Below are 13,282 nucleotides of genomic sequence, written 5' to 3'. Positions count from 1 at the left end.
TACAAAACTTCGGGCTCCATACTGCAATCTTGAACGAAATGACAGCATTATTTCTTCCGTCCCAAATCACCTTGGAACACCCTTAAAATCTAAAAGAAATCACCTTCATAAAACACCATAATTATCTGTGTCCAAAAACCCGCCTAGAAGTGTGATATCGAACTGAATCTGCATGATGTAATTCCACTAGTAAACGGCCAATGCAAATGAACATTATCGACCGATAATAATTGCACTTTGAATTTTTTCTGCGGTCTCTACTCCGTGTGTACCACAGCTCGAAGGTCGTAGTGCGAACTATATATAGGGGGTGTAACTCGGACTAGGGCACAGTCAAGTCCAGCTCTCTAGACACGACAAGATCTCACAATGAACGGTTTGGTAAGAAATCCGTTTATTTTCCTTCGACAGAGTAGAAAATTAAAAAATGTCTCCCTTTGAAATACAGATCATCGCCCTTGCCACCCTCTCCGTCGCCTATGCCGCCCCTAGTGGCGTGGTCCTCGGACACGGATTGGGCTGGGGAGTCGGTCTCGGACATGGAGTCGCCCTTGCCGGACCTGTTGCTCATGGAGCCGTCATTGCCGGACCTGCCGCCCATGGTGCTACTGTTGTAGGACCCTCCACCCTTGGAGCTGCTGTCGTAGGACCTTCCACCCATGGAGCTACCGTTGTCGGAGCTTCTGCTGGACACTCTGCTATTGTAGGACCCGCTGTTGGACATGGTGCCCTTATCGGTAATTATAGATTTTTGGTATAAGTCCAATTTGTTTCAACGTTGTCTCAACAGGCTCAGGATTAGGATTGGGAGTTGGTCTTGGACATGGTGTAGGTCTCGCCCATGGTGTAAGCGTTGTTGGACCCCCAACTGTGCCAGCCACCATCGCCGGACCCGCTGGAGCCATCCACGCTGATGGACTTTGGGGACCCACCCTTGCCCATGGTCATGGTGGCCATTGGTAAACACCCGAACTCTCATCCCTCTTTTTAAGCCCTCCGGCGAATAATCTTTAAATACTTTTGCAAGATAAATTTAATTTTCTGCCCAACGTATTTGAGGAAATTTTCACCATTTGGGCGTGGCTGATTTTCTGCTGTGTGACCTGTATTTACTGCCTCTTGATTTGTATACACATTGTATATTTCGTACTGTATTATATTATTTAGTGAGAGAGCAAGAGTGTTCAATAAAGAACTCTACTTTATACGTTGTTTGCTTTTGAAGGATCCTTTTGAAAAAGTAATAATTTTGGTTAATTTCGGCTAAATTATATGGTGCCGAAAACACAAACTACGCCATTAGTTTCTTCGATACAAAAACTACTAAAGTCCGTTTTTGCTTTTCCGGTATCTTGTAGAATAAATAGTTAACATACAGGGGAATCCCAAAATTCCGAATCTTTTAAACACCCTGTGTTTACGTAAACAAGATAGTAACGATTTTTGTGTATCTATGAACTTTCCTTTTATAAAAAGCGAGCATAGGAATTTAAAAACCGTATGTCTTTAATTTCAATAATAACTGAGACACCCTGTAAATTCGAACATTTATGTTTATCTGCACTAGACTTTTAATTTGATTTTGTGGGCTTCTTAGTGTTTTTCAGTAGTTAATTTACAGATTTTTCAAATGTTTTTACTATCCTCGTTGGTTTATTTCATTCTCTTAATTTATTCTTTTTTCAAATACCATTTTTGATATTTAATTTCTCACACGAAGTCCACTATTCCCCGGTTGTGATGTGATATGTGGTTACACTAATTATTTACAACATGCAACCGCAGATTCTACACCCTTTTAAGATTCTCCCTTATTTTACAAATTTCCCGTTTAACTGCAGCTTTAATCGAGAAAGAATGAACTATAAGAAGCCCATTTTTCTGAAGGAAGAAGGGCAACAAAATCAATTTAAAAGAAATTTGTCTGTGACCACAGAAAAAGTACTTGAGCCGCTGCCAAAGCTTTTTAGTAATGGTGTGTCAATTTCATTGACCCCACAATAGATGGTGCTGATTTTTAGATAAATTATTGCCATACCAATTAACCCCTGAACGCCATCTATCGAAACACGCCTTTAGCTAATGCTTATAGAGTTTGTTTCTGAAGCATTTGGGGTGGTTCTATAGTACCTTTTTCCTCGCAAATCTTTCGAAATTATACTGATTTATTATAATATTTCGAGCTACATACATAGATTCTATATACTTTTTAGGCTCTCATTTATTCCATTAACTGCTCTTCTACTGTAGTTTTGCAAGCAACCTAAAGTTGAACCCTTGAACTATCAAAGCGCCCAAGACTAATTCTGTTGTAAATGCGCCTATGCATCAGAAATGCCTTTTTAAGCCTTATAAACTTATAATTTAATTTTGTCGAGGCGTTGAATACCCTCGCCGATCCCATGCAAAGCCACAAGCCCATTCTCCACCCATGAGCACGAACCCAGCAATGCGGGCCACCCCACGATCACGTTATCAAGTCGTATACAGCGTTAAGAAAAAGCGTTTTAGTACCATGCTAAATGCAGGAAAATACGTCTTGAACTAAGGTGTGGCACTACATGGTACTGAAAAAATGTAGCAAGGACTCGTAGCGGTATAAAATAGAAATTATAAGGTAAAATAATATCAACGCGGTACCACTTTTCATTCCGAGATCCTGTTCGGTGCCTGTTGTCGAGGAAGACATTACCATCATGCACTTCGAGGTGGTACGTACTCTAACGATTTGAAAAACTGTTGTGAATGAGTGATGGTGGTACTTGAGACCTATGGGTGTATATTATTTAAATGGCGTGATTGTTATGTAACTATAAGAGGTGCTTTTTGTCCCAGACTTGTAGTTCACCTTCAAATGAGGTTTATGTAACTATAGTATAATATAATATTGCATACAGTCGGGATACTTAAAAAAGTTGTTGACATTTTTTTTATACAGATATTCCTTCTGCTCTTCGGCTTTAGCTACGCAGCTCCGCACGTAGGACTCCCCTTGCTGGGTCCTGGAGGTGGGGGTATTTTCAAAGGCCCTGATTCCGAGACCATCATTCGAGGCCCTGATGGTAGTGAAATCACCTCAGAGCAAGTAGGAGGAATCGTGGTGAAGGAGGATGGACTTGCTGAACAACCCATTATCGTCGCTGAACCTGAGGTAGCCATTTACACTGCTATTCACTCAGTATACCAAAATTTCTCTTCAGATTTCTGCCCTCGGACCAATAGTTGCTTCAACTGCCGCTCCAATATTGGCTCCAGTTGTAGCATCGGCTGCGCCACCACTGCTAGCCCCAGTTGTAGCATCGGCTGCACCACCACTGTTGGCCCCAATTTCTGTTGCTGCTGCCGCCCCGACACTAGTTTCAGCTGCAGTCGATGTTAAACCTATCGAAATAGTACAACAAGATCCTCACATCATCGAAACTGAGATCATTGAGGCGCCTGATGTAGAGCCAGAGCAAAGTTCGGATTTGGAGGGTCCTTCTGGCAGGATTATCACGAAAGGGTCTGCCTCAGTGGTGTCTGGCCCTGCTTCCACTACCATCACAGGTTCGAGAATAAAGTTAAAAAAAAACTTATTATTGTTTTATGTCTCTGAGTAGAGCCTCGGAAAATCATCATAGCTCCGCCCAAATTCGCAACACCCCTGCAGGAAACTTCGTATGTTACTTCGTTATCGTCTATAGCACCCTCCACATTGGCTTCGCTACCTGCAGTTGCAGCACCCCCTACTTTAATTTCAAGCACGGAAATTCCGCTTAATTTGGCGCATTCCACTGCAGCCCCCCTGTCAGGACTCTCTTCTACCATCGACTCAAGAAGTATCGATTTAGGTAATTTTTTATTAGATTGCAAATTTCGCATTGTTGAAAACATTTATTAGGGATTGATCATGCTGCGGGAGCCCCGTTGGTTGAATACAGCTCCTCCAATGGGGTTATCAGCGGAGGTCTAGGTGGATTGGTTTCGTCCACTCCAGGTCCCCTGATCTCCAGTACCATTGTTCGTAAGTGCTTGCTTTTGCTACTGGACATAGATAATACAAAAAAATTAGCGCTTCCAGCTGCAGATCTTGTAGCCCCTGCAGCTCCCATTGCGCTGGCCCCTTCAGCCAACATCCAAAGAATACCCAAAATTGCGAATTCCATTGCTGCCGATGGGAGAATAGGTAAGACATTGGTATATCTCAAGGGCAGTTTTGTAATCTTGCCGGACTATGTCAGATATGGGCGATTCATTGTATCAAACCCCTGCATACAAACTACCTCATGTTTTGAGCTCGGCCCTTTCCAGATTTTACAGGAAAGCCTCCTTGAAGAACGCAGACCGTATGGTTATTGACGATAAGATGGGTAAGAACACCTCCCATTATCGTCTATCTCTCTCTCTCGCCCTTCTTCAGAATTTCTGCTTCTTTCTACTGCCATTTTCAACTCCAACCACCACTAAATAACTGTCTTTACAGGAGAACTTCTACAAAACGAAATTTCCGATCTTTCTCAAACTGAGTATTTGGGCCCGGCCCTGGCTCAGGGGGGCATCGATGCTGCACAGATTAACTTGGCCCAAGTGCCCCTATCTCAAGTGTCCAAAATAGGAGACGGAGCCTACTCCTATGAAACCGGTTTAGGCGGGGGAGTCGGATGGGACAATCGCTATAAAAGGGACAATTTCGACCAGGGAAAGAAATAAGGCCGCAGTTATTGTTATGTCATTAAGATTACTAGTCAGAGATGTTACTATTCTATGCAATTTAGATTAATGTTACTAAGTTCTAATTTTGGTTATGTATTCTATTCAGATATTTAATAACTAAGCTCACAGATTATGGAAGTTTTTATTGTGCTCGTCCTTGAAATTCAGGAATTTACACCCTTTTTGGCGCTTTCTATTTACAAAATTCCAAACCTAACATGATTATTTTTAATTGGAAATTTTTCAAAATTATCCGCATATTTTAAAGCAATTTCATGCACACTCCCATAATGGCAACAAGGCACCGATCCTTTGCTTGAAAATTACCGTGGCAGCAACGGAGTAACTCAAACTGCCACGGTGCGAACGGTGTTGCCATACTGCGACATTTTTCGCTGAAGCTCTGCAGGTTGAGCTGCGGTAGATTCCATATTTTCAATTTAAGTTTTTTTTTATTAGCAAATAAAAGAGTTGCTTGTTTGAAAAAGAATCACTGAAGCGGGATCTTGTAACTAACCTGATGAACTTTCAGCTGGAGACAATTTCAACAAATTTTTGTGTTTCTTTTTTTAAATAGCCAGATTTTGGTTATCCACAGATATAATTTAAACATCTAATCCGGGATTTCGATAGGAAGAAAATGTCAATTCGCATCAAAAATCACATTTAATGATACACCTATACTGTATACCTTAAATCCATACGGAAGACATAATAAAACTATTCCTGGAGCATGCCTAAGATCGCATCAGCCGAGATATTTTGCCAGTTTTAATCAACTTATCCAATCCAACCTAAAAATGCATAGAGTTTCCACAACAATTCTCACAACTTGGTAGGCCCTTGAAGGACGCTTACCTCCTAAAACTTTCGAAGGACCAGCAATAAGCGGAGCTCCCCAGGGTGAGCTGATTACTGTTCCTGAAGGGCCACTCAAAACAGCCCTTAAAAATGAAAACCTTTTTTTAATATTCACTATTTTCTTCCCCGTGAACCTACCCTGCGGGCGCAGCTAAGGCTGGAGCAGCTAGAACTGTGGGAGCAAGTAGAGGGGCACTCACGACTCCTCCTAGGGCAGTCCCTGCAGCCACAGTACCTCCTGGAAATTGCTAAATTAGCTGTATCAGTAGAGTTTTGTAAGGAAAGTTTTACCAATGGCTGAAGCTGTTATGGCGCTACCATCTGGGCCTAAAAGAGAAGTCGCCGCTGAAGGGCCTTTCAAAACGATGCCAGGAGCTGCGGGTCCTATTAGGCCTAGAGGGCCTAGCAAGCTGGGCCTGGCACTGGCTTGATAGATGGTCGATAGGGCGAATAGTACCTTTAGTGATGCTGGTTTTTATGGTGTTATCTTGGTATTTGTGGTACTTACCAAAAAATATTTCATTTTGATTGCACTGTTATAACTGAGTGAACTAATTTCAGAATTAGTAATGTCATATTAAAGCGTTATCTGGTCGCTTTTATAAGAGTCCCAGAAAGACAGACGTCCTTCGGATGATTAACCCATATTCATAAATCCATCCCATGCACTGTCGCCTTACCGCAACAATTCCACATGTCGCAATTTCTGATACATTTTTATTTGAATTTTTATAAACCGATCTTAAGAATATTGTTTTCCGTGTTTTATCCTTCTGGGCACCTCCCATTAGAGCTGCGCTCTCAACTTACCTGTTTATTTATGCAGGTATAAGGTAATGAATGATGCTGTTGGTTGTGGCTTTAAGATGGTACTTAAGAGATAATAACGATGACTGAAATTGAAAGAAAATGAATGAAAATGGCGGAGGTGTGAGTGTAGTGGATTGTGATTTAGGAACGCAGGTGAGCTACTGTAAATTTTGCAATGCAATTCAAATTTTTAAAGCGATATTACGTATGCCATTGCGCGTGGGCCTCGCCCTATCTTTCCGTGCGATTACAGGAAAATTTAAAAATGGGTAATAGGACATGACAGCTGATAATGTCCTAGAGGCGTAACAAGAAATGTGCTTTGCATTGGCCATTTTACATTGGCTCTCACAGAACCAGTCGATAGAGGGTGTCGGGAAGATTAGAGGAATAGCGAAGTCGTGTATGAATATTTAGGAAAAGGTTTTAAAAACTGTAAATCTGTTGAATATAGTTTAAGTAAATCGTTACTGATAATAGTTTCTAACATAGAAACGCATATTCTTGACAGATTGGCGAGAATTACTTTCTTGACAGATTGGCGAGAGCCCATTTTCTGACAAATTGTGGGAAGAAGTTGTAGCGAAATTGTAGTCTTTTTTGGCGAATTAATGGAACAAGTAACGACAATCAGCATTCATATTTGTTATTAAGTTATTATTAGAGTACTACTGAATGATTACGCAGTCTCATAGAGCTTACCATGGAAATTATTTATTTTTAGATTTGATGGATTTGCATAAGAGATAAACAACATTTGCATACACCAGGCAGATAGGAAACAATAGAAGATACTCAATTTTGCCTCAGCAACTGTTTTTATTAAAAGCCATTTTCTTCACCAGTCCACAAAAACTTCCTTTTTCAAGATCCAATTACTTTAACCGATACTACAAGCTTACGCGTAGGCCTGATTAGGCGGAACAATTTTTTATAAATAATCATAAACTATCAATAATCGGAAGATAACGCCGTCTAGCGTAAAAAAAGATGGTGTAACATGTCGCTTAACTATCGTAAGAACAAACAATTCTTATTATTATCCGAAGGTTAAGGCTGTCACACATGCAAATGCCCAACGACATTATAGCTATATAAAGGCGGGGTTGTTTAGACCAAACCACATCAGTCTCTCTATCTTTTCGTCTGGGTAAGAACCGCCACTGTACCTGCTCAACTATGAACTCCATGGTAAGTCCAGTTTCAATTAGTCCGGACTTACTAATTCAGCTTCTGGTAGCTCGTAGCTTTCTTCGTGGTCTGCGTCGCAGCCTACAGCCAAGCCTCAATCCTAGGCTTAGGCGCCACCCTTGTGGGACCTGCCAACCCTGGTGCATTGATCACCGGTCCTGCAGCTGAAGCTAAGCTATTGGGACCTGATGGCAGTGCCATTGCCGCAGCCGCCCAAGCTGGAGCCGTGGCTGCTTCCCCCATTGGAGGAGGTGAGGTTCCAGCTTAAGTGTGGTTTTAGTGAGATTGTGATTGTTTTATAGGTGTGGTGAGTGGTGCCGTAGCCCCCGGATCCATTGCCCTTGGTTTGGGACACGGAGGCTTGCTGTTGGGTTAACTCCCAAGAGATCTGACGTGGGCTGATTCGGTTGTGATCTAATTTTTGTTTAAACTAAGTTCGTAATACACAAGTTTCCTACTGAATTGTGTTTGTGTGTTAATATGTCAAGAATCGATGTGGAGTAGAAAGAGTGCTAAACAGTTGCGGCTACTGCTGGGATTCCCCGCTTGATCATCATTACACGAGGCAGCCAATTAATACTACTTAAATTTGAACAATTTTGCCACTATGAACACAACTAATTCCGTTTTCATCATCGCGCTATAATAAGTTGTTTATTGTTAGTCGGGTACCCACGGGTTCTCATTCTTATCAATAACAACAGTTTTTTTCTATTCTCTATTCGAAGGCTGATAATCTATAAGAGGATTGAATTTTTATTAATTATCTATGATTATTGCGTGAAGGTTCTAGGGAGACCATTGGCGTGGTCAGACCAGCTCCCTCAAATTTTAATTACAAGTGAGAACGCAAGTGAAAGGGACAAGACGAAGGATATCATGTTCTTGGCTTGAATTAAAAAGGAAAATTAGCACGCGGCTTAAAACTCATATTAATCGTTTAAATGTTTTAAATGGCAAAATGTTGCATCCTGTACCGGCAATTTGCATTTGAAGATGCGTCAAGGAAGCTATAATTAATAAGATCGGCAAATATGGTTGGGGCAGTTAGATCATTATTTTCTTATAGTTATTCGGTAAACGATCGTCACTTGATGGGCTTAAAAGGAAATTTTATAGTAAGTTGTTTTTCAAACTATAATTAGCTTTCCATGGAACGGCTCATTACTGGAAAAATCTATCTCCCAAAAGGGCTCACATGCCAAAATACCGAACTACCCCTCAACTCCCGATGCCACTTGCGGGTGAAATTTGAAATTTTTCAAAATCGAATACGCCTTTTCCTGGTTTCCATCATTTCAATTGTTTTCATCGATTTACTTCATTAATGTTACTTAACAAAAATCCGTTTGTGGAGAACCCACCAATAGGAAGAGGCTGCGAAATTATAAGGTGCTCAAGATCCGTGTGAAGATGAGTCAAAAGTGAATCACCCTGTATCTACAGGGATATCCCATCTCGCACAATAATATGACGAGGTCATCATAATTCGTGATGGAATATAAAAATCAGCCGCGATAATCCGCTATTATTAGTAAACTTCGACCATTTCTAAAAGCATCTAGATCCAGCTAATAAACCAGTGAAAAGATGCAAAAATTTTTGGTAAGTTTCATATAGTCAAAAACCCGAAAAATTCTTTGACCAAAAAATCGAATTTAGTGCTGCGCAGCAGCCCTGCTGCTTGCCGTTGCGACCTCTACAGCTTTGCCCCACTATGGGGGGGGATGTCCAGGAGCCTGCTCGGGCGGAGCTGGGGGGTACCCCTCAGGCGGGGGAGGCACACTAATTCAAGGTCCTAGTGCAAGTGCCACTATCATTGGGCCTAGTGACCCAGGGGCCACGATCCAAGGGCCGCGAGCTGAGGCCAAAATCCAAGGTGCCGGTGGAGGGCAAATATCCTCCAATGACGTTGGAGGCAGCATTTATGCTCCCCCTAAGCAAGGTATAAGGAAAAGGGTCTGTTATGAGGTTCAATTATTTCATGATTTCAAGAACATAACTCAATAAGAGTGGATGTTTCCTACAGGAGGAATAATCCAGTCTTCAGTATCGCCGGGATACATTTCCGTGGGAGGAGGAGGCGGAGGTGGTTGCAATGGAGGCTGCGGAGGAAGTGGGCAAGTTTACCCAGGTTGTTAATTACCTGGTGACTTTGAAGGAGATTTAAATTGGTTTTCTTTTCAGGGGGCAGAGGCAGTGGAGCCGAAGGGCAAGTTTACCCCGGGGGAAGAGGAAGTGGGGCCGAAGGGCAGGTATACCCAGGGGGACGCGGTTCTGGGGCCGATGGCCAGTGGCAGCCTGATTATCGAGAGAAACAGTTCGACGATGGGCTTTACAAGTATAAAATCTTACTGCAATGCCGAAGGGACATCGTTTAATTGTTTTTTTTTTTAGGGGAGAAGGAACTTATCAAGGGGGATATGCAGCATCATCACAACAGGGAGGCTGGGGTGGAGCGTCTGCAGGAGCAGGAGCCGGGGCTTATGGAGGCTATAGGGATGCCTGTGGAAATTGCGGAAAGTAAGAACAGAGGCTTGATGTAACCTAGACATGTCCATTTGTTTGTGCATAGAGTTGGAAACTTGATTTCAACAATAAACACTGCCTTGTTGATATTTGCATTGTATTGAAATAGAATTTGTTATATAGATAAAAACACATTTGTATGGAATATTTACTCGTATATTACTTCCAAGAAGTTCTAAGGGGCTACAACGACCTCAGGGCCTGAATAATATATTACTCTCGAATATGAATATGGCCGGAACCATGGGCCCCAGCCCCAGACATATGGGCCTATTCCGAAATTCTAAAACAAGATTTTTGGTCACTACTCTTTCTTACTTACATAAATCCGTTTTTTGACCCAAGTGCTTACCACCCACGGCCTTGGCTGAGGTTCTGGAGCTGGTTCAGCATCAGGGATGGCTTCTGGTTTTGCGTCCGGAATTGGCGCTGCGCGACTCGCGATGACACCAAGGAGTAGAAGCACCAAGAGCTGGTACCAAATGGGAAATTTCGCTGCATGAGGCGACATGCGTGTACAATTAATCGGGGGTCTATTTACCTTAGAATACATAATAATTAAGTTTCCGCCAGGCGAGTGATAAATAATGAATGCTGGAAATTGCCTTGAAAACTGAGCGGATCTTTCATCAAAGTGAAATATTTATTGTTAAATTTTCTCGCACGTTGGACTCATATTTTTCATCAAGCCGCATAATTGCTCACAAATTAACGTCATGTTTTAAATGCCTACATTTTAATTGCAATTCTATGAATATATTGCGATCATGTTGCATTTAATCATTATTCATCATTATAGGGATATCATAATGGACATTTGCACGGAGATATTAAAAATACGGTTTGGGAAATTCCCCCTTTTATGCACGTATTTCTCATACTATATTAGATGGCATCGGCAGTATTTAATATGATAATATGTCGGTCAACAAATTGAAACCGTAAAATTTAATTTATTACAGTAGTTCAAATTAATATTCCAAATCTTCCTCTACAGGAAAACCCGGAAACAATGCGATTAATCTCTTTACAATGGGATAAAATCCAGCTATTTTTCCATTAATGAAAATACTCATCGGCTACAAAGTGAGCAGAAAATCGCTTCAATCTACTATAGAGAAACAGGCATGCTTTGAAATTTAATTTAGTAATGCAATATTTGCTATACCCAACATTTCATATTTAAAGAGTATCGGAGTTTTACTGGTGGCATAGGGATTTTATTTATTGGCACAATAAGCTTTTTCAATTAAGTTATCAAAAGACAACGATCTAAAATGGGGAATTTTCCTCTTTTATATCCAAAGCCATTTTTCTTCGATTGGCAAAAAGCTGACCTTGTAATGGCACAAATCAGGCCATAAGTGCCACTTTAAGTGCCGATACTGTAAAGCAACACTCACTCAGCCTGGCCACTAAAAGTGGCACTTTACAGCTGATGTTTCCTGTGACTGTCTTGCCTCAATCATTTATTTTCTCGATCGACAAAAAACGGATCAACTAATACCACTCGGAGTAATAATTATTGTTCAATTTGGAATTTTTAGCGTTTATGCAGAAGTAGTCCCAATGAATATGGAATAAATAATAAAATTACAAAATGGAAATTTAGCGAGCAAATCTGCTTTCCGGCAATTCCATTGGCTGCAATTGATTATTACAGATAAATAGAGAATGAAATTGCGCACAAACAGCCGCAAAATAAAGCAGATAATTGAAGAAATTAAGCAAAACATTAGATTTAGTTTTAAACTGCTAGTTAAAACCAACGTATGGAGTAAACTGACACAAAATTTATCTATTTATCTATTAGGATGAAACAGAATTTTAGAATAAGGAAAACAGATAGGGAAACTGCTTCCTCTAAGGAAATTATCACAATCATTGCACTAGTACAAATTGTTACTGATATCCACAGGTGATTGGTTCAAATTGCTGTTAAAAATTAAATTTGACTTATGCAGAAAATTTTTAGTAAAATCTTCGGTAACAACGTTAAAAACAATTTTTAGCTTTGGCTGTTGAAACTTTCATTTGCCACCATTGGACAGATCGATATATGACTTAAACGTTACGTCAACTGTTGCCTTGCGTATAAGCATCCTTTTCTGGCACATGGTCTTAAATGAAGACGGAGGATATAACGTTTCTGCCAAGTCATCCATTGAGCTAGTAAACTTATTTTTGTCTGGAAAAACAAATAACTATTTTCCCTGTTGGGGACATAATTGCCATTTAGCGGTATTTCTCTCTGAAATGGATTTACGCCCGAAAATGGGAGATTAATTTACATCATTGAGCCCTCATCTGTTTTGTGTTGCCGATGACAGTTTACAGATAAAAGCGCAAATTTCAGTAAATAAATCTTCTTCAGCTTTTCGAGTCTTAAATGAGAATTTTCCTGATATAATGGCGAAGGAATACTAATGTGGTTTACACTCGACACAACAAAGGCTCACAAGTTTACGATCCCGTTCTTCATGTCACTTGAGGCTAATCCTCTGACGTGCCTTTTGACGGCCTCCGAAGCTCTATAAAAGAGTCATAAGAGCCATTCCTGCTGAAAATTCCAGGATAATAAGTAAAATACGCGAGCAATTTCATTTTGACTTTCTGCGAGTGTACCTTGTTGAGGGGTTCCATAAAATTGAAAACCATCTCAAGGTAATTTTCCGACTGCTAGGTCTCGCCCATTTAACAAGTTGATTCGAGACGGAGTACATAAACTACCATAACCTGGTGCAACCCCGCGCGGTGGCAGAAAACAGAATCGTAAATGTAGAACATTTCCCGGGGCGTTAGAATATTTTATCTAGACGATGCGGGGTTGAACAGGCCTGTAATAAAATAGATCTTAAAATAGGAAAGCAACAACTTGGTGGGTAGAAATTTAGCGAGGCGGGCCGTTGTGTACCTTAACTGTGTCGCATTGCAGGCGGCAGCCGCTCTCCAATATTATTCCTGTCGCCCGAAAACAGTAATTTTCTCGTGCCCCCATATAGATTTGCTCGTTTTAAAAACAGTTTAATATCGGAGGGAAAAATTTACTGCGTCATTCAGCCCCCGTTTCAATGCAACGTCAGTGGTGCATTTTGATGCCTTGTCGGTTTTTCAATTTTAAAGCCGGTTGTAACAATGAGGTGGAATTAAAAAAAAAGGAAATTGAAAAAAGGAGATATCTATAACCCAGCTCAATGCA

At 40.9% G+C, this 13,282-nt stretch overlaps 5 protein-coding genes across 6 annotated transcripts; 4 read left to right on the top strand and 1 right to left on the bottom strand.

The window, feature by feature from the left end:
* The first annotated feature begins 229 nt into the window (after positions 1-229).
* Positions 230-1,205, top strand: LOC136343532 (cuticle protein 65-like). The gene is made up of 3 exons (XM_066290303.1): positions 230-381; positions 449-737; positions 791-1,205. Exons 1-3 carry the CDS (start codon positions 370-372, stop codon positions 961-963), a joined length of 474 nt encoding a protein of 157 aa, XP_066146400.1. The 5' UTR covers positions 230-369; the 3' UTR covers positions 964-1,205.
* Positions 1,206-2,565: 1,360 nt separating this feature from the next.
* On the top strand, positions 2,566-4,825 carry LOC136343514 (calphotin-like). Of its 2 annotated transcripts, XM_066290278.1 has the most exons (8): positions 2,566-2,711; positions 2,939-3,151; positions 3,201-3,546; positions 3,600-3,830; positions 3,881-4,003; positions 4,052-4,165; positions 4,221-4,349; positions 4,463-4,825. In XM_066290278.1, the coding sequence occupies exons 1-8, from the start codon at positions 2,697-2,699 to the stop codon at positions 4,687-4,689; spliced, it is 1,398 nt and encodes a 465-aa protein (XP_066146375.1). In that variant the 5' UTR covers positions 2,566-2,696; the 3' UTR covers positions 4,690-4,825. The 2 variants fall into 2 exon arrangements, with proteins under 2 accessions (XP_066146375.1, XP_066146376.1); XM_066290279.1 differs by lacking the exon at positions 4,221-4,349.
* A 514-nt stretch (positions 4,826-5,339) lies between these two features.
* Positions 5,340-6,208, bottom strand: LOC136343516 (uncharacterized). The gene is made up of 5 exons (XM_066290282.1): positions 6,062-6,208; positions 5,845-6,010; positions 5,692-5,791; positions 5,551-5,636; positions 5,340-5,486 (listed from the first exon to the last, which is right to left on the bottom strand). The coding sequence occupies exons 1-5, from the start codon at positions 6,074-6,076 to the stop codon at positions 5,473-5,475; spliced, it is 381 nt and encodes a 126-aa protein (XP_066146379.1). The 5' UTR covers positions 6,077-6,208; the 3' UTR covers positions 5,340-5,472.
* Positions 6,209-7,401: 1,193 nt separating this feature from the next.
* On the top strand, positions 7,402-8,016 carry LOC136343517 (uncharacterized). Its single transcript, XM_066290283.1, has 3 exons — positions 7,402-7,554; positions 7,604-7,805; positions 7,857-8,016. The coding sequence occupies exons 1-3, from the start codon at positions 7,543-7,545 to the stop codon at positions 7,928-7,930; spliced, it is 288 nt and encodes a 95-aa protein (XP_066146380.1). The 5' UTR covers positions 7,402-7,542; the 3' UTR covers positions 7,931-8,016.
* An 898-nt stretch (positions 8,017-8,914) lies between these two features.
* On the top strand, positions 8,915-10,228 carry LOC136343515 (uncharacterized). Its single transcript, XM_066290280.1, has 5 exons — positions 8,915-9,159; positions 9,217-9,499; positions 9,584-9,688; positions 9,742-9,895; positions 9,952-10,228. Exons 1-5 carry the CDS (start codon positions 9,145-9,147, stop codon positions 10,079-10,081), a joined length of 687 nt encoding a protein of 228 aa, XP_066146377.1. The 5' UTR covers positions 8,915-9,144; the 3' UTR covers positions 10,082-10,228.
* The last annotated feature ends 3,054 nt before the right edge of the window (positions 10,229-13,282 follow it).

Source organism: Euwallacea fornicatus, chromosome 15, assembly GCF_040115645.1.
Source record: "Euwallacea fornicatus isolate EFF26 chromosome 15, ASM4011564v1, whole genome shotgun sequence".
Classification (NCBI taxonomy): Eukaryota; Metazoa; Arthropoda; class Insecta; order Coleoptera; family Curculionidae; genus Euwallacea; species Euwallacea fornicatus.
The sequence above is the reverse complement of the archived record's forward strand: the minus strand, read 5'-3'. Positions and strand labels throughout refer to the sequence as shown.